The sequence below is a fragment of the Schistocerca piceifrons genome, chromosome 2 (assembly GCF_021461385.2).
Source record: "Schistocerca piceifrons isolate TAMUIC-IGC-003096 chromosome 2, iqSchPice1.1, whole genome shotgun sequence".
Taxonomy (NCBI): domain Eukaryota; kingdom Metazoa; phylum Arthropoda; class Insecta; order Orthoptera; family Acrididae; genus Schistocerca; species Schistocerca piceifrons.
In genome coordinates, this window is record NC_060139.1 from 434,808,072 (window position 1) to 434,832,866 (window position 24,795).

General features: G+C 40.1%; 1 protein-coding gene across 5 annotated transcripts in view; it reads left to right on the plus strand.

Moving 5' to 3' along the window:
* Positions 1-24,795, plus strand: part of LOC124777160 (esterase FE4-like) — a 174,859-nt gene that overhangs the window by 42,257 nt on the left and 107,807 nt on the right. For all 5 annotated transcript variants that reach the window (XR_007015691.1, XM_047252461.1, XM_047252465.1 and 2 more), the window contains exon 4: positions 4,928-5,113. Coding sequence is in view for 4 of the 5 variants with exons in the window: in XM_047252461.1 (XP_047108417.1) it covers positions 4,928-5,113 (186 nt within the window). In the remaining variant the exon portion in view is untranslated. The remainder of the gene's footprint in view (positions 1-4,927; positions 5,114-24,795) is intronic.

Genomic DNA, 24,795 nt, shown 5'->3' on the forward strand with positions numbered 1-24,795 from the left:
CTTTGGTGCTAACATTAACTTGTGTGACAGCAACTGAGGAGACTCGTTAGAATCAGGTTGATGTATTCATAAGAGAAAAATCATCAGATAACACAGACACAGGCCTCAGATAAGTGTGGCATATCATAAGCGTGAGAGCTCGTACAGGCCATCATTGCAGAACTGTCATAAAGATAACTGTGTGGATGGTGGGTGCCAACAATGCTCACTCCTGACATGAAACAGAGGAAATTGGTCAGCTATCAACAATTTTGTTTGCATTTTGAACATTAGCTATACTGGTGGTCTTCGCAGAAGTGATCGGCATCCCTTTGCCAACTGGGGCATGCGTGCAGCCTATACGACCCCTGCACGCTTCAGGGTCGCGGACTCACCCTGTCGCAGTAACAGATGGACACTAGGTGGCAGTGCCAGTACTTGCAGAGGCCGCCACTTCCTAGGGACCTATTCATGTCCACCACACACATGACCAGAAAATAGTGCCATGAGTATTCCCCCACTGGCCACTACAAAGGTCAGTGCCAGAGTTAAGCAAGTCAGTTCTTCTGACTTCGAGAACCTCTCCTAGCCTCCAGGCGGGTGCTATTCACCCCATCATCGTAGGAGGCTCATGAAGCCCATCGTAGGGACTGACACCACTGTATTCAGCCTTCGTCATTGTTCTCTTTTACGCAGTCAGACTGTATCCAGGATAGACTTTTCTGCTCATATGCTGGTGCTATTCAGCACAGCTTATTTGGACTTAGAATATTTTCCGTACAAGTGTATTAGTCTGTGAAGATCATAATTGTGTTACTTTGTAGACTTTGGAATCACCATACTGTCAAGTCTTCATACCTGTGAGACACTGTAATATGATTTTGTTACTATTGTCAAAGCAGGCATTTCTTTCTTTGCCCAATAAACTTTCATTAACTTTGATCACTTAGTTCCCTGTGTCAGTGTGAGCAACACATCAAGCTTGATGGGTTCCTTAACAACATTGTGACAGGTGATGAAAGCTGGGTTCACCATTTCGACCCCAAAAAGAGGAGAGCATCAATGGAGTACCACCACAAAGGATCACCAATACCAGAAAAGGTCAATACCATGTCGACAGCAGGCAAACTCATACTGTGTTCTGGGATATTCAAGGGTGGAGTATTTGGAGTTCATGCCTAAAGTCACTACCATAAACTCTGCAAGGTACCGCAAGGCCCTCAGTAAACTGAAAGCATGAGTTCAAATATAGGTCACCCTCACCTTCTGCATGACAGTGACAGGCCACACATGAGTGCTGCAGCATCTCCAACAATTCAACACCTTGGTTTCATTGTCATTAATTGCCCTCCGTACAGTCCCAACTTGTCCCCATCTGATTTTCATCTACTTCCAAAACTTAAATAACAGCTTCGAGGACATCACTCTGATAGTGACGTACATGTACATCTGTATCTACAGTTACATGACTACTCTGCAGTTCACACTTAAGTGCCTGGCAGAGGGTTCTTTGAACCATCTTCAGACTATTTCTCTACTGTTACACTCTCTAAAAGCATGTGGGAAAAATGAACCCAGAAATCTTTCTATATGACCCAAGTTTTTCGCATTTTAAGAATGCCATTTATTACTGCAGAACACATATTTTTATGTAAGTTGGTGACAATAAAATATTTTCACAATCAGAGGAGAAAGTTGTGACATATTTCATCAAAAGATCTCACCACAATGAAAAATGCCATTATCTTAATAATTGCCGTCCCTCTCTCTTATCATGTATGTGACACACTCTCTCTTTCTTCTATTTTGTGATAATGTAAAACAAGCTGCACTTCTTTGAACATTTTTTATGTCCTCCATCAATCCTATCTAGTAAGGATAGCATACAGCTGCGTGCTTTCAAAAAATTAATGGTGGTCCTCAACTACATACCCTCAGACTCGAAGTTCAAATATTAAAAGTTTTGGCTGGTTTTGTTGTCTAGGGGCTGAGATACATAGGTGCTGCATCACGAGCCAAATACTGCTGAGTCTATAGTATACAATATGAAAATACACATGAATCGAATGGTTGAAGGTTCCTATCACTCGGCATTTGTGAATTTTGAATGTAACTTAGAAATTTATAAATGAAAGATTGCAATTAAATAAAATCTGCCGGTACTATTTTTAACAACTTTAAATGATGAGTATGATAGCAGAAGTACCTTTAAGAATGCCGTTTATTACTGCAGAACACATATTGGTGTCGATGGTCCAGCAATTAAATAAATTATAAGTTGAATAACAGGGAAACAATAGATTCCAACTTCACGTAACTAGTTGTGAACAACAATATAGCTCGCAAGAAATTCACTTCTAAATGCATACTACATCTTCATTGCAGAAGCCATGAATATCTCATAAGTGCACAAGTTGGCACTATGAAATATTTCTATCTCCCGCAACCGCGTGGAAACTGCTCAACACTCTTCAAGTATTTCCTGCGAGCGCCTATCGTGCCTTCCCATCCAGCACACCTCTGCCCCATGTGACCCAGTGCTCCTCCTCCACTTCCATCCAGTCTCTCCATTGACTTCAGTAGTTGCCTACTGTAGTAACAAGTGCTGTGATTGACTAGAGTGCTCCCGCCATATCTCCAAGCCAACACACACTTACAGACACATTGAAACACATACAAAATATTGGATTTACATTTAAGTAACTTGAAATGAAATAAATATTCCTGCAGCTGGACCATAAACACACTCTAATACACATTATTAAATACATAAACAAATCAAATAAACATATATCAAAGGAATAGAAACAAAAGTAGGCCAGTAGCCTAATGTCTCTGTGCTTTCTAAAATGCAGTAAATATTTGACCAATTTCTTCATGAATAGTATAGATCGGATATAAACAAAGACATAGATGAATAAATATATTTATAAGCATGGTGCTGCCGCTTTTTCATGTAACTGTGGATTACTTATGGCCTGATGTGATCAATAGTAATTGGCCACTTTGACCTCCAATAACTCTTGTACTATTCAAGTTATATGCCTGTAATTCATACCAATCTAGGGTTACACAAATAGCTTTCTAAAGACATGTCGATTGACAAAATCAAATGAACCATTTAGATTTTGGAAATTCGTTGCTGGGTTTTACTTGTATAATTTACAGTAAGATACTAAACTTTAAACTAATAAAGATATTGAAAATCTGATTACACCATCAGAATCATCGAGCAAATAATGGTTATGTGCATGTTTCTTTTTAAGGTATCATGATTGCTCTGGCTATTATTAATTTCTACATGAACTGTGAAATGTCTGCCATTATGGTTTCACAAAGTCCGCAATCTTTGGCACTCCCAGCATACGAATTTCCTTCATCAACACAAAGCACAGTCCTCGAGACAGCATCAACATGAAATTTCCAGCCACACAATCGGCCTGGACCACGCGCTGGGGCTACCCCTCTTGCTCCAGCTAATATTCGGCACCACACGGTTGCTGATGAGCCCCAGGTTGCCGAGCGGCCCGTGCGGCCCCGCCAACTCTAAACGTAGAATATTTTCAGGGCGCCAGAACTCGCTCGTTATCCCATACAGCACAGCAGTACTCTAGCAGGGGATGAACAAGTGTAGCACAGATTGTTTCTTTCATAGACCTTTGCTTCTTCTAAACATCCTGCCAATAAAAACATAGCCTTCCCCCACAACATTAGCTATGTGATAATTCTAATTTAAGTTATCCAGAGCTGTAATTCCTAGATATTTAGTCTAATTGACAGACTTTAGATTGATGTGATTTATTGTGTAACTAAAATTTCATGGATTCCTTTTTGTACTTATGTGGATGACCTCACAGTTTTTCTTATTGAGAGACAATTGACACTTTTTACACCATACAGATATTGCATCTACGTCATTTTGCAATTTGTTCTTATCTTCTGGTGGCTTTACTACATGGTAAATGATAGCATCATCTGCAAACAATCTCAGAGGGCTGCTCAGATTGTCTCCTAAATCATTTATGTCAATTAGGAACAGCAGAGGGTCTATAACATTTCCTTGGGGATGCTGGATTTCTGGCAGGAAATCATGAATCCACTCACACAACTGAAGCGATACTCCATAGGCACAAAATTTGATTAGAAGTCTGATTAGAAGTCTCTTGTGAGGAACCGTGTCAAAAGTCTTCTCAAAATTTAGAAATATGGAATTATTTGAGATTCTCTGTTGGTATGACTCGTTACTTCATGTGAATAAAGAACAAGTTGTGTTTCACAAGAATGATATTTTCTGAATCTGTGCTGTGTGTCAATAAATTATTACCTTCATGATATTTCACAATGTTTGAACACAGTATAAGTTCCAGAATCCTGGTTGTGTAATTCAGTGGATTACTCCTATCCTTTCTTTAGCATTGATGTGACCTGTGTAACTTCCAGTATGGGTATTTCATCAAGCAAGCAGTTGTATATGACTGCTAAGTATGTAGCTATTGTATCATTGTATCAGTATACTCCAAAAGAAACCTTGTTGATATGCTATCTGGTCCAGAAGACTTTCCTTTATTGAGTGCTGTAAGTTACTGACATTGGCAGTTGTTCACGATTCAGATTTTGGAAGTGGTGCAAGCAGAGAAGAGGTTGTGGCTCTGACAACAGAGACAAGCATTCTATAGAGATGGTATCAACAAACTGGTCTCTCATTGGAAGAAATGTGTTTTGTCACCAGGATGACTGTGTTGAGAAATAAGCATGTAAACATGAAGAATGAAGATGTAGAAAGCCAATAAAGCTTGTTTTATTTAAAAATTTTAAAAATTTGGAGGCATTACTTTTCAGCACACCCTCATAATTTAACCATCGAATAACATAAACTTTTCTTAAGGTACAAAGCACAATCTTCCTAGATTGTAAGTACTTTCACTTATTTGACTTCCTTATGTTTCAGGTTTCCTTAGTACACAAGATTCCATCATACCTGGTAACTTAGGTTTGAGGGACCAAATTGCTGCTCTGCAGTGGATTAAAAGGAACATTAATTACTTCAGTGGTAATCCAGACAATGTTACAGTATTTGGTGAAAGCTCTGGAGGAGCTTCTGTTCATTACCTTATATTGTCACCACTGGCAAAAGGTGAATATCTGTGAATTAATCACACAAACTGTAGTAAAGTACAATTTTATGTTATTATCTATGATAAAAGACAGTGACTTATTATACTGTAATACTATCAACTAGTTGTTGTTGAGTAATTTGTGGAGTATGGTGATATCCACTCATGAACGGCTGAATTAGAGACATCTGTGTACTAGTGTGGCAACCCCTTTCACCCTATTGATGGCAGTAAAAAATATTGATACAGACTCCATCAGATATGATAAGTGATCCATCGCTCTTCACCTGTTGCCACATGTCGCAGGTCTGAGCTGAATACAAAGTGCACATACATCACCGTCTGTGAGACATAGGAAAGTAGTGGAATATGTCTGCTTGCTACAAGTCTACTACTTATAGAGATTTTTTTCTGTTTTATAATGTACATGCAGTGCATGTACCAATAGTACACAAAATTGCTAAATTCTTATTCCTGCAGTATTTCACAAAACTTTATTATTCACAGGGTAGTTTCCAGACTACTGATGATAATGCTTTATTTGCTTTCCATGGAAACATTTTTAAGAAAATATATACAATTTTAGTTTGATGTAAACCATGTGTCCTTCAAACCATGGGAAGTCCAGGATGGTATAATGACAGTATCCTGAAAAGGATAGATTGCTATTCACCATATAGAGGAGACATTGAGTCACAGACTGGCAAGGGAAAAGACTGCAATAAATTTTAGCTTTCAGCCAAGGGGCCTCCTTCTGAAGCAGAAAACACACACACACATTTATGTTCACATAAACACAACTCAAACACACATTGTCTCTGGCCAATGTGGCTTGACTGAGCTATAACTGCACCTGATGGGAGCAGAAATCCTGTAGAGGGGGTAAGGAGAAGGCATGAGGCAAGGAAGGGGGGGAGGGGGGACCGGAGGGGGGGGGGGGGAACAGACCGTGACTGGAGTAATGAGTATAATGGGCGGGGGCACTACGAATGTAGTGCGGGATAATATGTTGAGAATGTGGGAGGCGTGCCAGAGATAAATCCCTGCAGTCGCGCTATCCTCTGTGTCCTCGGTGGCTCATATGGATAGAGCGTCTGCCATGTAAGCAGGAGATCCCGGGTTCGAGTCCCGGTTGGGGCACACATTTTCATCTGTCCCTGTTGACGTATGTCAACGCCTGTAAGCAACTAAGGGTGTTCATTTCATTGTAAAAATAGAAAATACACACACATACACAAGCACAGCTCTCATACTTAAATGGCCATTGACGTCTTCAGATGCTAAGGTCTAACTGCGACTACATCTTACATGAGCAGCAATTTGCTCGAGTGGGTAGTGGGTGTACAGGAGAGGCATACAGTGGGAAGGGGGGGGGAGAGATGATAGTGCTGCTTGTGGGAGCATGCAGCGTGCAGGAAAGTGGTAGGGACAGGATAGAGCTGCTAGGTCCAGTGTTTGAGTGGGGAGGAAGGTGGTTAGGAGAAAGGGGAAAGGAGAGAAGTAGAGAAGGGGAAAGGACTATGTAGTTGCATTGATAGAATAAAAGTCACATTTAGTAGTGACATGGGAGCGGGAAAGTAAATTGGCATGTGGAGGACAGGGTCTAGCAAAGGCTGAGGCCTTGGTGGGTTATGGAAATGAAATCTGTTTTGCAGTGGCGGATCATGGACTTAGATTCTGGGGAGGTCAGGAAACATTGGAAAATCCCTTTCCCTCCATTCTACTGTACACATACGTAATGTTCCTAACCACCGCCATCACCACAACCATGGCCACTACTGCTATTAATAATAATAATAATAATAATAATAATAGTAGTAGTAGTAGTAAGACAATGATGACTACCACTACTACTGCTAATAATAATAATAATAATAATAATAACAACAACACTTACTTTTTTTACAAATGAACTGGTAGTTTGGGTGTTTGAGCATTGTTACTCGTGAAACAAGTTAACTCGACAATTCTTCTTGTTCCTGAATCTTTCTATGACATCATCATACAGTGTGTTTTGGCTTTCAAGTATTCACAGTACTGGTTTTTATATTGAAGTACAAGCAAGAGCTGGTAAGTGATGATGGGATATACTGTTCCTTGAATACATTTCTTTGTGGTTAAGACAAGAAAAACTCCTTTAAACTAAAGCACTTGTTGCAGAAATTGTAGCTATTAGGCAAAATAGTTTGAAAACTTCTGGAAGAATTTGGGCTGTTTCATTCTCAGTCATTCTTTGGATTACATCTTTTGAACTGACAGGGTGAAAACTTTATTTATGCTAGGAAGGCAATACAGTCTCCAGTTCTACATGCAACTGTGAGCAACTGAAGGATGCACCATAGTTTTTTAATAATGAATCTGCTTTCTCTACTGCAGGGGTGGCCAAGATTTCAGCTCCCAGGCCATACCTGGGCTCAAGCGCCAAAGCACTCAGCCTCACTTTAAATTTGCCCCCTTGCCACACTAATCTGTGTGAGCACGTGAAGTGGGAAGATGGGAAAACAGCAAATGTGCCACATTTAAATGGCAATGCAGTTGCACTGCATCCAACTTGGTTCTATGTTTCACGTTTCTCTACAACTTAGGTTACAAACAAAGTTTTCAGAGTTAATTAATTATTTTTGGCACACTGAAGACATAATATAATTTTTCTCTGGTACAAAGTGTTGGCATAGAGACAGATGCAGGCAATTTCACAGAATTTTTCACTCAAGTGGCCATTTAGTTGTGACTTATTTAGTTTCAGGTTCGAAAAAAGGTCTTTCACACAAAAATTTTGATCAAAATACTGTAGCACTTTTGCAACCTTATTATGGAGAATTGGAAAATCTACCTGAGAAAAGCAGTATAGATGTCCTGGACAGTTTTAACACAAAAAGATTTGTCAATGAAACTGGAATTACCTTGCAGCTCAGTCAGTCACATCTGCACATGCAAAGTTGTGCTTTCAGCTGAAATGGTAAATGGTCTCAAAAACACGTTGAAAAGAGCCGTAAGATTGACAGTGTCCTCAAAACCTTCATGAGGCTATCCTTTTAATTCTTGCAAGGCTGCAATAAAATCTTCAAACCTCTAGCTTTCCTTAATGCCAGTGAGCTTAGGGAACTGGACTGCCTTTGTCAGAATGTATCCCTTCTAGAATGTGATTTTCTTTTTTAAATGTGTTCTCACCAAATTAGAAAAAAAGTTACCTTGCAATGTTTTACTGTGGGCAGTGTGCAGCTCAAGTCCACTTAAAATACCAAATCTGCAATCCATTTTGAATGTTCCACGTTTTGTTGCTGCACTCCTTTTTCCTTCGGAAATTCAACAACAGCAAGTTTTAAATTGGAAAATCATTCCAGGCATGTCAATTGACATAACAAATGTACTTTACACTAATATGTGAAGTCTCCATACTCTTCGTTCATTTTCACTGACAAATGTTACAACTGCCAATGGAATGATGGGTGTGACTTCAGGAATTTTACTATTTGTAACACCAATTTCTTCAAGTGCTCCATGCCTGAAAATTTAGCACATAGTGCTTCTTGATGTACTGAACAATGAATTCCATCTGTTGACAGTTGTAATTTTTTGCTCTTTCAGTGTCATCTAAATGTTTAAATTCTCTCTGCATGGTACTGTAATGTCGTTACATAGCAAAAAGAAGAAGAAGAAGAAGAAGAAGAAGAAGAAGAAGGAGGCAGTACCCTTCACTTACACGAATTGAGAATTCTCATCCCCTACTTCTGTCATTCCCATTCATTTTAAATGAGTGTCACAATAGATTGCCACACTACCTCTTTTTACACAAACAGCCATTGAACCTGTTAACATCCTTCATATCATGAGCAAGTAGTGAAGGGTAAATGGCACTGACACCATGATTCTGCCAAACTCAAAGAGTTGTGCCAATCGAAAAATGCTGCACCACAATGCTAAATGAAATGTCATACTGTTCTGGGTACTTTGAAGAAGGAATACAGAAAGAGTGACAGGCAAGGGCTTGGCTTGAACACGGTCTGCACACGCTGCACAAGTGAAGTTGGCACACAGTGGTCAGCCTTGGTCTATAGGGAAATGCTGAGCATAACTGGCAAACTGAGTAGTATTGCTTAATTTAAGAAAGAGCTGTTCATCACAGTGTGAAAATATTGTTTGCAGTTGTGTTACAGTATTATCCAGTATCTCAAAGTACATCTGTTTGTGTTTTGAGGGCAGTGGATTTCCAATGTATTCATCCATCATTTCAGCTCTGTTCATGGGAGCTTCAGAAAGCTAGTTAGTCGATCATTTCCTAGAATTTAAAATGTTGATCAGTTTATCTCTATTTATTAATTTATTCATGTAAGCTATGCGTTCTTCGTGAGCATTGTTCTGAAACTGTGCATCTTTGGTTTTTTTTTCTGAAGAATTTTGAAAAGTGGTTCAGTCTTTAAAAATATGCTTTGAAAAAGAGAGAGCAGGAAAAAAAAGTCAAAGTCTAGGAGGCTATTATTGAAACCACAGGCTTCTCTTGTAGTCATTGCACTAGGGTCTGAACTGTCAATTATTTCATGTAAAACCTTATTTAGTCCTGTATGGTTGTAGTGAGTGGCAGATGTTAATCTAACATTACAGTTCCATATCATTTCACTGTTCGCAGGAATGCATTTACCGGCATTATTGGTGAGAGTTACTGTGTGTGTGGAAGACTGGTGGAAGAATGCAAGAATACCCTGAAGTATGGAGAAAAAAATCCTTACTTTTTTTTGTAGAACAGCTCTGCTGCAAAACAAAATTTAAATGATATGCAAAACAGTGAGTAGAAAGAGGTTGGGGGTCAATTTCATGGACCTTAGCTTACAGGCCATTTAATTGTCCTGCCAGAACAGAAGCACCATCGCAGGTTTAGGCCACATTTGTTCTTCATTTCATAATTCTGAAACATGCCACTCAACATTGTGAATAAAATAGCTTGGCTAACGTTATGAAAACCAAGAAAATGTCTTTAAATGTCACTTTTGCAGTCCACCAGTCAAACAACAATAGAACGTTGTGACATCCAAAACATCTCTTGCTTCATTCACAATGGCAGCCATAAAATGACTTTCTATTCAAACTTGAATGTATATATTCACAAGTTAACTCATTTACTCATTCAGTCAGTTCGTTCTGTATATTTCTTGAAAATCCTTGGAAACAGCCCATTTTCTTCAAATGTGCTTTCAGATCTTCATTTTGGTTTAGCACATGTTAAAAATGGTTCTGAAACTTCCTGGATTCAAGGAATCCCTTGTCTCGTCATGACCTCTGATAGCTAGCCCTTGATTACACAAAGCACTTCTGACATCAATTAGAATTTTCATGATCTGCTGGGCCAAGGCTCCATGCCGGTAATGAAGTGATTGCTTTTGCTGACATCTCTTGCACTAACGATTGTGTGAATCGACGGTATCTTGTATGGAAAGAAAGACAAGCTGATGTTACTTAGGACTCGCCTGCAAGCATTTCTGATGACTTCTTGAGCTCTTATTTGTGATGGTATTCAGTCAAAGGAGCTGTCGATCATTGCAGACGAATGTGAAATACCTGCCTAATGCATTTCTGCAGAGTGATTTTTATGCCAAAATGGTGGTTGTCCTACAAGTTCTATCAGAGGTGCAACGCCGAGTGTAGCAGTTTCTGTGGTGTACTGCCTAACATGCAGTAGGTCCCCGGTTCGATTTCAGGCAGAAACACTTTTTCGTCACACTCAGCAAGACACTTGCTACAATCTCTACCGTGATTGTTTAAATCAACTTCCAATGTCCCACCATCAGGGTGCAGATGACTCAAATGAAACGAGAAACTCTTTCAGAACTGTCAGATTTTTGCGCTGACTTGGTGGGCTGGAAATGCGTGAAATAGCTGCCGGCACGCGTGTAGTTACCACAAGTTTGTACAAAATGCTAGGGCTCATCCAGGATTTGAATCTGGGACCTTCTGCATCTGAAGCAGGAATCATACCCCTAGACCAAGCTAAGCACTGCAAATGATGGACACCACTGTTCTTGGTCTCGCCATGTAGGGCTGTTGCTCACCCAGCATCTTCCCTGGCTGTCACAGTTTGATTGTTTTCTTCATTGTTGTTTCTGATTTTCATCAGTTTGTCATATTATCTCAGAAATACTAAACATTTGTTTGGATAAAACTGCTTAGATTATCTTTAGACAAAGCATGATGTGCTGAACGTCTTGACAGATTTATTCAGATCGTCGGAACCCTCAGCAGGCAACACAGTTTTCTTGTGCTTAAGAGCAAACATGGCCAGCAGAATAGTTTTCATTGGGTTAGCACATAACTACTTATGCTGCTCATACCAGGAAGTTTGGGATAGTCATATTTTGACTTATCTTTCTGAAGAAGGTTTAACACCAGTGTTTGACATCCTATCTTCATAATTTCATGTCTTTCAGTTTCACATCTCCCTGAAAATGAATGCTCCTGCAAGGAAGTGATGATGTCCTCATTCAAATGTGTTACATCAGTATGTGTACAAGGTTGGGCTCTATCCATATTCACTACACATGGGACAACTGGTCTCCCATGGCAAGGAGGGGCACTGCAGCCCTCTCTTGTTTCTACCAGTGATGTCACGGTTACCATTGCAAGTGAGCATTTAGAGACAGCCTGGTTTCTGTGTGGCCACCTCACCATTTACTTTGTGCCTTCATCTGCTTTAGGTTAGTGTTTAGCTTTTGAACTTTGACTTGCTGCCTGGTGTTGACAGTTTAGAAGAAATAACATAAGCTAATGTCTTTTGTGCCCATTAACAAAAGTGCATAAAGGTTTACTACTATTTCTACTACAGAAAAGGGAGGAGGCCTGGCCTCGCTTGCCTTGCCTTGTCTTATCAGCTGCCAGTGGTTCCCACCTACACAAGTAATAAAAGCTGGTTTTGGTGGGAAGAATTCAGAGGGTAAAGGCTGTGAAGCAGTTGTTAAAGAGATGCACTTCATGTTGTGCAGCATGCTCAGCAACTGGGTGATACAGCTGTTTCTTGTTACAGTTTGGCAATGGCCATTCATTCGTAGCATGTGGCACAGCACTTGAAGCTAATGGGGAGATCACATGTCTGCTTTCAAAAGCTGAAACAGAGCAAGTTGGAATCTTTCCATCTGCTCTGATTGTACTTCTACTAATAATTTTTTTCTCTTTCATTTTTGAATTGATTATTCACATCATATATAAGTAGTATGTGCACAAGTCTGTCCTGCTATTATTTGCAGTATTTCCTGATGACAGATTATTTGTACTATAGTGCTTGATCCAGTGATTGCAGTAGTGTATTTAGTTTTCTGCAAACTTTATTAATTAAAAGTAATGAACAATTGAAAGTATTGCAACAGCACGTTAGGAGGAATTTCGACTCAGGTAATCAGTCATATTAGATATGTTGACACTATTCATTAAAAAGCCTGTCATCCAGTCTTGATAGTAACCTGTTTTGATTTTCTTTTGAGACTGTTAGTGAATTTTGTCCACTTCAGGTGTGTAGGGGATCACTCACTGAATATTTTTGTTTCTGTTTTTTTTATGAAGCAGTGAACTGTTTTTTATAAAGTAAAGCCACTCTTGTGCCATAGGGCTAGAGCTAGGTAGGGAGAATGTTCCGTAACTTTGTTGTATATGTCAGCCTTATGAAGGGGATGATGGAAGAAGCTACCTGCCTGTGTAGGGTATTTTTTGTGAGAACTAGAAGAGGTCATTGGGGATTTGATAGAGACAATAAATGTGGAGACTGTAAAAATTAATTGAAGGGCTTCTTGTGTACATTATTAGAGCAGTTTTGGAAACCAGTTTACAGCACTTTGACAAACTTTCATCAAAAAGACACCTAGTGCAGTACTTACTTTGCAGGTAGGTACCATTTCAAGGTGGCTTTCCCTTTGATGGCATAGGAGCTGCCTGTGACAGGTCTGAAATGGTTGTAGAGGGAAGAAGTATGGGACAAGTCTTGCATATGGGTCCATTTCAGGCATATAATTCTTGGGGTAAGGCGTTGGGAACAGTGGTGGTGTGAGGACAGGCAATGATATTAGGTAGTTTGTGTATGCACTGGAATGCTGATGGACCACTGGGGAGGATAATGGGGAGGACACTTCAGTCCATGATGAGGGGTAGTCAAAACTATGGCAGAAAATTTGATTTGTATGATTTCGTTGCTCCAGTCCTGGGCGTTGCTGAGTCATGAGAGGGTTCCATCCCAAATGACTATTGAAGCTGGCATGTAGAATATATGAGACTGATGTTGTACCACCAATCATTTGGAAAAATATCATCCACACAATTCTGAAGACAGCAAGAAGATGAAAGTGCAAGAATGAGCACCCAATGAGCTTAAAAGCTTATCCATCCATACAGCTGACAAGAATAATGTAAGGAGAATGGAAAAAGAAAATTGGAGATCTGTTAGGTGGCAATGAGTTTGGCTTTAGGAAAGATAAAGGCACCGGGAGGCACTTCAGATGTTGCCCTTGATAATGAAATCAAGGCTTAAGAAAAATGAAGATGCATTCATAGGATCTGTCAACCAAGCAATAGCTTTTGAGTGTATAAAATGGTGCAACATGTTTGAAATTATGAGAAAAATAGGAATAAGCTTTAGGGGAAGATGAACAATATACAGTATGTTTGATAACCAAGAGGTAACAATAAGAATAGAAGACCAAGAAAAAACTATTCAGATCAAACCTTAAGACAGGGATGCAGTCTTTTGCCCCTACTGTTCAGTTTGTATATCAAAGAAGCAATGATGGAAGTAAAACAGAAGGTTCAAATTTGAGTTTGTTATGAAAAAAATAAGATTGCTACTCACCATATAGAGAAGATGTAGAGTCACAGACAGGCACAATGAAAAGACTGCTAAAGGTTTAAGCTTTTCAACAAAAAAGTCCTCCTTCAGAAACAGAAATACACACATTCATACAAGCAATACTCATACACATATGGTCACTGTCTCCAGGCACCATGGTCCAACTGTGGGCTATGACTGTGTCTGATGTGAACAACAATCTGGATTGGGTTGTGGGGGTATGGAGCAGGCATGGGGCAGGGAGGGGAGGGGTATCGGGGAAGGGTTGGGAGAAGATGTGCTGTCTGACATAGAAAAGCAGGACCTGTCCCATACATCCTCCCACTAACACCTACTCCAGTCCTGTTACAAGGATCTCCTGTCCCATCAAAGGTGGTGGTTCCTGTGAAAGCAGTCATGTGATTACAAACTAAGCTGCACACACTGTGTGCTTTGTACATGGGCTTGACAATTAACAAGCTGTCTGTCTGTATGAATGGCCACCACCAGAGTATGGCTGGGAGACAGTCAGACCATCCAGTTGCTGAACATGCTGCCCAGGACAGCATGCTTGCTTCACAACTTACACCCTTGCATCCTTCTGACCAACACCAAATTTTTTGAATTGCATGAATTGCGCAGATGGAAACTCTCCCTAAAGCATATCCTTTATTCCTGTAACCCCCTGGCTTCAACCTTCATTAGTCGCTGTCCTCCCACTGCCTCCCCTTCCAACTCCAGCACTGCACATAACATTTATTCTGCCAAAGTACCTGCAGTCTTTTCCAATTCTGTACTTCTCTACTCTCCCCCATACTTAAACCTTTTCCACTCCCTCTTCCCTTCCCCCCTCCTCACCACATCCCCAGCACAGCTGCCCAACTCCACACCTAGCAACCCTATCCTGCCCCACCACATCACTGAGCACTTTCACAGGTACCACATTAGCTATTCCCACCCATACGAGGGGCATTGGAAAGTCCATGCAAAGTCAGAGAGATGGCACCACGGCACGTATCGAGGTCGTGTCTAGTTAGTAGCATCTTTGGAAAGAACACACACCAAGTTTCAGTCATATTGGTCTATTTCTTTGTGTTTGGCATTCGTGTGAATCAAGGAAGTTGAGTGATTCTCAAAAAATGGATGAAAAAGAATTTCATGTTGTGATTAAACATTACTTTATGAAAGGCAAAACACCTCAGGAGACTAAAGAGAAGCTTGATAAACATTAAACGATTAGAACAGTTTATAAGTGGTTTCAAAATTTTCAGAGTGGCCACATGGGCACAAGTGATGCTGAATGCTCTGGATGACCTGTGGAGGTTACAATTCCAGAAATCATTGATAAAATCCGTGAGACTGTGATGGATGACAGAAGAGTTATGGTGCATGAGATTGCTAGTGCTGTGGGCATCTCGAATGAATGGGTACATAATATTGTGCATAAATATTTAGACATGAGAAAGCAATCTGCAAGATGGGTTCTCGCGATTGCTCACACTTCACCAAAAGTGGAATCATTTGAAGTGTTGCAAGGATGGTTCGCAGCTGTTCAGGAAGAATCCACAGGCCTTTAAGTATCATTTTGTCACTGCGTATGAAACATGGATACATTACTACACTCCTGAAACCAAAGAACAATCTTAACAATGGGGTACCAAGGGAGAATCTGCACCAAAAAAGGCAAAGACCATTCCTTTGGCCAGAAAGGTTATAGCGACTGTGTTTTGGGATTCGCAAGGGATAATCCTCATCGACTATCTGGAAAAGGGTAAAACTATTACAGGTGCATATTATTCGTTGTTATTGGACCATTTGAAAACCAAGCTGCAAGAAAAACACCGGCGATTGGGCCGCAAAAAAGTCCTTTTCCATCATGACAGTGCACCATCACACACCGCAGCAGTTGTGGTCGCAAAATTAATGGAAATAGGTTTCCAATTTGTTTCACATCCCCCTTATTCTCCAGACTTGGCTCGCGCGGACTACTATTTGTTTCCCAATTTGAAGAAATGGCTGGCGGGACAAAGATTTTATTCAAACGAGGAGGTGATTGCAGCAACTAATAGCTATTTTGCAGACGTGGACAATTCCTATTATTTGGAAGGGATCAACAAATTACAACAGCATTGGACAAACTGCATAAGTCTAAAAGGAGATTATGTCGAAAAATAACACGTACAACAATTTATCACATTCGGGATAAATTTGAAGTCAACGATACAGTAGTGGATGTGCATAAGGAAAGGTCTGGCTGACCAAAAACATCAACAAGTCCAGCTGCCAGGGCTGCTATGTTGCAACATTTTACAAGGTCACCTCAAAAATCTGTGAAGCAGAGTGCATGTGAAAATGGGGTAAGCTAGTCAAGCATATGATGAATTCTGAAGTCTGCAAAGCAGAAAATGTACATTACAAGATTGCAGCACACTGTGAACAAGGATGACCCAAATCAAAGGATAGAATACTGCAAGAGGTTTGAAGGCATGTTTGGCAAGGATGAACAGTGTTCAGGGATGGTTACCTGGTCTCACGAGGTGCAATTCAAGCTGAACGGTACTGTAAACTGCCACAACTGCATGTACTGGGTTCATGGAAATCCTCACATTCATGTGGATATTCATGTTAATCTATGGGATTAATGTGTAGTGTGGTCTTTCATCGTGTAGTCTGATTGGCTAATTCTTCTTTGAGGGTAACACAACTGGTGAGGTGTATCTTCATATGCTGCAAACATTGATTTTACCTGCCGTCTGAGAGGTGTTTGGAAGTGTAAGATTTTACATACAACGACCTGATGCTCTGCCTCACCAACACAGAGATGTCAGAGCCTACTCGGATGAAAATCTACCTGGATGATGGATAAGTCTGTTGAGCACCCACCACAGTCTACAGACCTTACACCTCTTGATTTCTACCTATGGAGGACCTTGAAAAATGAAGTTTATCAATGGAAGCCAGCTACACTGAATGAGATGTGAGAAACCATTGACGTGTCCTATGTGGCTGTCTTACTGGCAAAACTGACAGCTGTAGTTTGGTCAACAGTTCAGCGGCATCAACTTTATTTGGCTGCTAATGGGAGTCAATTAGAACACACAAAATAACCTTCCCCCTGTGTGAGAATTGACTATCAAAGAGTGTCTACATTTTTGGACCCCTCTGTACATCAAGGAATAACTTCCATGGTACTGTAGGGAACTGTAGAGAAGACAGAGATTGGAAAATGTCAGACAAATAACTGAGAATGGAGGCTGCAAGTGCTGCAGTGAAATCGATTTACACAAATAGTGAACACAAGCAAATGAGCATCAGTGAATGAGAATTCTTCTTGGTGCAAACAGTAGACAAGTGTGAATAAAATGTGGCCATTTGTGTTAAGTTTGCATTCACTAGTGTTTGCTCATGTTCTGATTGTTGTAGTGAACCATCAAAGGAATCTCCTATCCTCTCCACCTCAGCACTAACAGTACAGAAAGATTCAATTTGCTACCTTGTCTGCTTCTGTTATTAATATGAATTGTGTGAGATATAGAGTGGTCTGAAGAGAATGTAATGTTGATGATAGAGGAATATAGATATCATATGCACCTCTGAGGATGAAGAGATCTACAGCACAAATCATGAAGGAAAAGAAATATAATTGAAAGAAAATTCCAAAACAAAGGCAATAAATTTATTAGATGCATGTATCAAGTTGGAATGGAATGAAGGAACAAAAGCTGTGTATTTCTTTTTATTTAAAGGGGATAGCACAGTAAATTTCCTTGTCAGTAACATGTGTGAATATATGCTCATTAAAATTAAAAAAATATGTATGACCTAATCAGCTTGCTGATTAAATTCAAGGTAGATACAATTATATGGCCAATATATTACAGTTATGCTAGATAGTTTTTTGAATACACTGCACTTCGTAATTCTGTCGTTTCTCTGTGTAAACAGTCACAGCATGTCCAAGGACAGTTGTCCTTTATGAGTTTTATTGTCACTTCCACACATTTTTCATGTAGCCAGAAATTGCAGTTTACACACAAGATGCCTTTGATAACACGTTTTTTGCACTTCTTACACAATGAACTGTTAAACTTTTGACTTTTTGAAATGAGCACTGTGTCACTACACTGTTTCCTTGACACCATCTTGCAATATTTTTATGACAAGTTTAAGTGGTTTACAAGGATCATGCTACTTGCCAAAAATGTCATGTGTATTTGAATTTAAAATGGTTTAAATTTGATGATATGTTCAACGAAGCTACTCTTTACTACAGATTATGTAACACCTACTGCATAAATCAAACTGATCATTAAAGGTATCTGAAATCTGCCTTTCTACAATTAAAACAAACAATGGAAAATCCAGGCTGGAATGTAACAATATTGTGAGAAGGAAAGTTGCCACTCAACTTACAGTGGAGATGCTGAGTCGCAGGTAGGCACAGCGAAAACATTTTCACACTTAAAGCTTTCAGCCAACGGCCTTTGTCAACAATAGATACACACACGCGTGCACACACACACACACACACACACACACACACACACACACACACACACACACACACAAAAACGTGTGTGAGTTGTGTTTGCGTGAGTGAGTCTTTGTGTGTGTGTGTGTGTGTGTGTGTGTGTGTGTGTGTTGTTGACAAAGGCCATTGGGCGAAAGCTTTAAGTGTGAAAATCTTTTTGTTATTTCTACAATCAAAAATGTGTATTTATATTAGCTTATGTATGGCTGTTGTTGTTGTTGTGGTCTTCTGTCCAAAGACTGATTTGATGAAGCTCTCCATGCTACTCTATCCTGTGCAAGCCTCTTCATTTCTGAATAACTATTGCAATGTTATGTTTTATTTATTTAAAACACTATCAATGGTACCATTTTTGCCTGATTTCTTTTTGCGTGTGGAAGTGAAGTTTTGTGAATAATTTAAATCAGATCTAGTTTAGACAGATGGATGAAAATTTTACACAACATTGACTAGATTGCCAGTGACACCCAAACATTGCATACTAGGACAGATTCATGTCAGGCTAATACTTCCACTAATACATTCATCCATCCTAGATTGCAATTAATCACCATGTGAGTGTGTTGAGCCTACATTAACAATTACATCATCACTGGCAACTTACTTGCCACTATTCATCCAGTACTGCATTTCTAAGCATTCCACCTTATTAAAATATCATCTCCAGTTCTCTGAAGTGATAAACTGTAGGGAAAGGTCTACAAGTTTTTGTAGATTTTTGTTGGACATATTCCCAATAACACTATGTTCTCTGAAATTTCTTTTAATTTTTGCCCAAGCCAGTTGTATTGCATTGAGATTACAATTGTGTGTTGGCAAACAGACAACTTTATGACCTTGTTTTAACCCTCAAGTAGGCACACCTATGTATAAAGTGCGGCAACCACAAATAACACTTTTCCATTGTTGTTTCTCAGTTGTGAACCCATACCTACTTCTTCATTGTTACTTCAGCTAACAAACTGATAAATTGTGTTGTCATATGTCCAAGTGAACAGCAGTAATATAAAATAAACAGAAAATTACTCACTTTATGAGCTAGCAGCACAATCCTACAGTGAGGCAGTTGTCTATGAGATAATTAGTAATTGAATAAGCAGCTGGCTGGGATCTGATGCAATTGCAGTTTAATGCTTCAAGTTGGTCATTACCGTGGAGTAACATCCGCCATGACAGCAGAGAGATATAGTGAAATGTGTTACCCCCGGAAACCATCCTTGTAACCATTGATGCCACTTCCTTATACACAAATATTCTGCACGTCCAGGGCCTCGCTGCGATGGAGCATTTCCTTTCACGCCGATCACCTGCCACCCTACCTAAAACCTCTTTCCTCATCATCTTAGCCAGCTTCATCCTGACCCACAACTTCTTCACTTTTGAAGGCCAGACATACCAACAATTAAAGGGAACAGCCATGGGTGCGAGGATGGCCCCCCTCGTACGCCAACCTATTCATGGGTCGCTTAGAGGAAGCCTTCTTGGTTACCCAGGCCTGCCAACCCAAAGTTTGGTACAGATTTATTGATGACATCTTCATGATCTGGACTCACAGTGAAGAAGAACTCCAGAATTTCCTCTCCAACCTCAACTCCTTTGGTTCCATCAGATTCACCTGGTCCTACTCCAAATCCCATGCCACTTTCCTTGACGTTGACCTCCACCTGTCCAATGGCCAGCTTCACACGTCCGTCCACATCAAACCCACCAACAAGCAACAGTACCTCCATTATGACAGCTGCCACCCATTCCACATCAAACGGTCCCTTCCCTACAGCCTAGGTCTTCGTTGCAAACGAATCTGCTCCAGTCCGGAATCCCCGAACCATTACACCAACAACCTGACAACAGCTTTCACATCCCGCAACTACCCTCCCGACATGGTACAGAAGCAAATAACCAGAGCCACTTCCTCATCCCCTCAAACCCAGAATCCCCCACAGAAGAACCACAAAAGTGCCCCACTTGTGACAGGATACTTTCCGGGACTGGACCAGACTCTGAATGTGGCTCTCCAGCGGGGATACGACTTCCTCAAATCCTGCCCGGAAATGAGATCCATCCTTCATGAAATCCTCCCCACTCCACCAAGAGTGTCTTTCCGCCGTCCACCTAACCTTCGTAACCTGTTAGTTCATCCCTATGAAATCCCCAAACCACCTCCCCTACCCTCTGGCTCCTATCCTTGTAACCGCCTCCGGTGTAAAACCTGTCCCATGCACCCTCCTACCACCACCTACTCCAGTCCTGTAACCCGGAAGGTGTACACGATCAAAGGCAGAGCCACATGTGAAAGCACCCACGTGATTTACCAACTGACCTGCCTACACTGTGATGCATTCTATGTGGGAATGACCAGCAACAAACTGTCCATTCGCATGAATGGACACAGGCAGACAGTGTTTGTTGATAATGAGGATCACCCTGTGGCTAAACATGCCTTGGTGCACGGCCAGCACATCTTGGCACAGTGTTACACCGTCCGGGTTATCTGGATACTTCCCACCAACACCAACCCATCCGAACTCCGGAGATGGGAACTTGCTCTTCAATATATCCTCTCTTCCCGTTACGCACTAGGCCTCAATCTCTGCTAATTTCAAGTTGCCGCCACTCATACCTCACCTGTCATTCAACATCATCTTTGCCTCTGCACTTTCGCCTCGACTGACATCTCTGCCCAAACTCTTTGTCTTTAAATATGTCTGCTAGTGTCTGTATATGTGTGGATGGATATGTGTGTGTGTGCGAGTGTATACCCGTCCTTTTTTCCCCCTAAGGTAAGTCTTTCCGCTCCCGGGATTGGAATGACTCCTTATCCTCTCCCTTAAAACCCACTTCCTTTCGTCTTTCCCTCTCCTTCCCTCTTTCCTGATGAGGCAACAGTTTGTTGCGAAAGCTTGAATTTTGTGTGTATGTATGTGTCTGTTTGTGTTTCTATCGACCTGCCAGCGCTTTCGTATGGTAAGTCACATCATCTTTGTTTTTAAATATATTTTTCCCGTGTGGAATGTTTCCCTCTATTATATTAAATCATATTATGTAAGATTATGTTATAATTGTTTCATTAAACTAAAATTGAACAGTGATTTTGCTCAGACACGCTTACCTCGGTAACATAAAGACAGCTATTGTTTACATGTATACAAAGTAAGCTGCATGCCCGCTCATGCTATGAAAAATGGCATGCCCGCTTGAAGGTTAAAACCATTTCATTGGTGGCTTATGATTTCTGTGCTGGTTTGATTAACTGAATCAGGGAGAAGAGATCTCCTTTCCTCATGCTGTCATCACAGGTGATTTGCCTCTTCTGCAGCCACTCTATCATCGTCAGTTTCATGTCAATTATTGCTGGTGTTCTGTCAAGCTACCTGTTATGATGTGGTATGTTGTCAATGGCAATCATCAACTGTGAAGGAAGGTTTGGTGAAACTAATTTCTGGCACCAGTTTTTAAAATTCATTGAATTCATTTGGCTGTGGTAGCCACCTAGCTTAGAGTTACCCCAGAACTGCATCCAAGCATTTCTGAGAAACCCATTTTTGAAACCCATGTGTGCAACTGTAAATTTTTTTCAGAGATTTCCCCACATGCCAGGTTGCTATCCAACCACAACTTGTAAAGGTAAAAAAATTCCTATCCTGCTTCACGAACGCCTTTCATTTGCACAAGCAATCAGGAATGCCATTCTATGTACCGAGTTTGTTTGTTTTGCACCCTTCTCCACAGAAAACCTATGGTTTTAATAGTTTCCACAGAGAGGTGTTACCTCTTTCCATCCAGTCTTTTCTTGTAAAACTGCAACTGTTCTCTGTCTCTTGGTACAACTTTATATACAGCAAAAAATCACCTGAAAGATCTCTTATGATCTCATATAACAAGTGTGTCAGTCACCTAAATCTTGATGTATTTTACCATCACCCTCCCAAAGAAAGAAAAAAGAAGAAAGATATACTGCACAAATTTTGACTGCATTGTTCACTAAATGAGGTAAAAGTATATCACATAATCCATGCAATATGTAGCTGTACATCTATGCAGAGTGACTTGGTGGTAATATATTGCACATATTATAATAATTCTTGAGGATTACGTGGGTTTATCAAAGACTGTGAGATGGAAGAATTACTGCAACTAACTTCTTTCCTGATGATTTGGTAGGATGAGTATTACTAAACTGCAGGAGCCCCTTTAGGCTGGCTAATTTTTTTCCTGTGTATGTAGCCGCTTACTTTCTAGATTGAGCAAACCATTGTAGCAGTTTGCTCTGCTGTTCTTCAATGCCACAGAATTTTACGAATTTTAGCATAATTTTGCGAGCTTGGTTCTGAATCAAAACTCTGTTTGCACAAGCAAGAGTGAAAGTAGTTGAGGGTATCATTCTTGCTGAAGCAAAATCAGACTTATCACTCATTTTCAAAATAAATACAAATACAAGTCACAATTTGGCGTGGCAAAGTTAGCTCAGGAAGCAATATGGCTAAAACCACATCAGCATAGTAGCACATGATATTGAAGGCTAAAGTTGGTGGCTACTGGAAACAAGCAAATGTCTGTCTGAAGTCATACAGTCTTTTGAGTTTTATCAAAACAGCAACTCCCATCAGTGATTGTGTTGTAAGCTGTTCATAGTGTGAATAAATGCTAATTTCATAATTGATGTTTTTTTAAAGCCTGCAGCTGTGTCATTCATGATTTAAATAACAAAACTCTGCACCAGTAACAATTTTTTCATGTGTAGCAAGATGCGTTTTGAGAATTTATTCTCATTACCAAATGCAAATATTTACATAGGTAAAATACCTGTATAAGTATTTCCACTTTATAGTGGGAATAAATGTTACCTCTGTTAATATTTGGACTTGATTATGAGAATAAATTCTCGAAATTCATTGTGCTATGCATGAAGTTATTCCCAATATCAAGTGCAAATATTTACATAGATATTTTATTTGTCAAGTGTAAATATTTACATAGGTATTTTACCAATGTAAATATCTACACTTGATTACAAAAATAAATTCTTGAGATGTGTTGTGCTGTGTATAAAATAATTGTAACTGGTGCAGTGTTTAAGTAATAAATCCTCGTACAATTTACGTGAGGGTATCATCAATGTATTTTTAGAAAAAGCAAAAACCCACCTCCTCGACATTGGATGCTCTGTAATGTGTTATGGATGATCTGAATCAACTGGGCTATAGGGCATGTTCATGGACTGCTACTAACACCTGAATTGGAGCAGACCAGGAACTTTGTACTGTGTTGCCTTTGAATTCACTCCAGTGCAGTTTATACTCTATCTATAAGAGGCCCACAAAGGATCAAGCCTGTCTTGACAAAATTGTTGCCAATTTTAAAACTACAGAAGAATTGCTTGATGTGACACTGCTTTATTTTCAGGTCATAATTCCATATCTTTAAATTATACAAGTAGTTTCCTTCCAGATAAGACTAATTGAACTATGCCTGCCCCAAAAGTTGTGATCATCAGACCTGATAAAAAAATTGTTGTTGTTGTTGTGGTCTTCAGTCCTGAGACTAGTTTGATGCAGCTCTCCATGCTACTCTATCCTGTGCAAGCTTCTTCATCTCCCAGTACCTACTGCAACCTACATCCTTCTGAATCTGCTTAGTGTATACATCTCTTGGTCTCCCCTTAGGATTTTTACCCTCCACGCTGCCCTCCAATACTAAATTGGTGATCCCTTGATGTCTCAGAACATGTCCTACCAACTGATCCCTTCTTCTGGCCAAGTTGTGCCACAAACTTCTCTTCTCCCCAATCCTATTCAATACTTCCTCATTAGTTATGTGATCTACCCATCTAATCTTCAGCATTCTTCTGTAGCACCACATTTCGAAAGCTTCTATTCTCTTCTTGTTCAGACTATTTACCATCCATGTTTCACTTCCATACATGGCTACACTCCATACAAATACTTTCAGAAATGACTTCCTGACACTTAAATCTATACTCGATGTTAACAAATTTCTCTTCTTCAGAAACGCTTTCCTTGCCATTGCCAGTCTACATTTGATATCCTCTCTACTTCGACCATCATCAGTTATTTTGCTCCCCAAATAGCAAAACTCCTTTACTACTTTAAGTGTCTCATTTCCTAATCTAATACCCTCAACATCACCTGACGTAATTCGACTACATTCCATTATCCTCGTTTTGCTTTTGTTGATGTTCATCTTATATCCTCCCTTCAAGACACCATCCATTCCGTTCAACTGGTCTTCCAAGTCCTTTGCTGTCTCTGACAGAATTACAATGTCATCGGCGAACCTCAACATTTTTATTTCTTCTCCATGGATTTTAATACCTACTCCGAATTTTTCTTTTGTTTCCTTTACTGCTTGCTCAA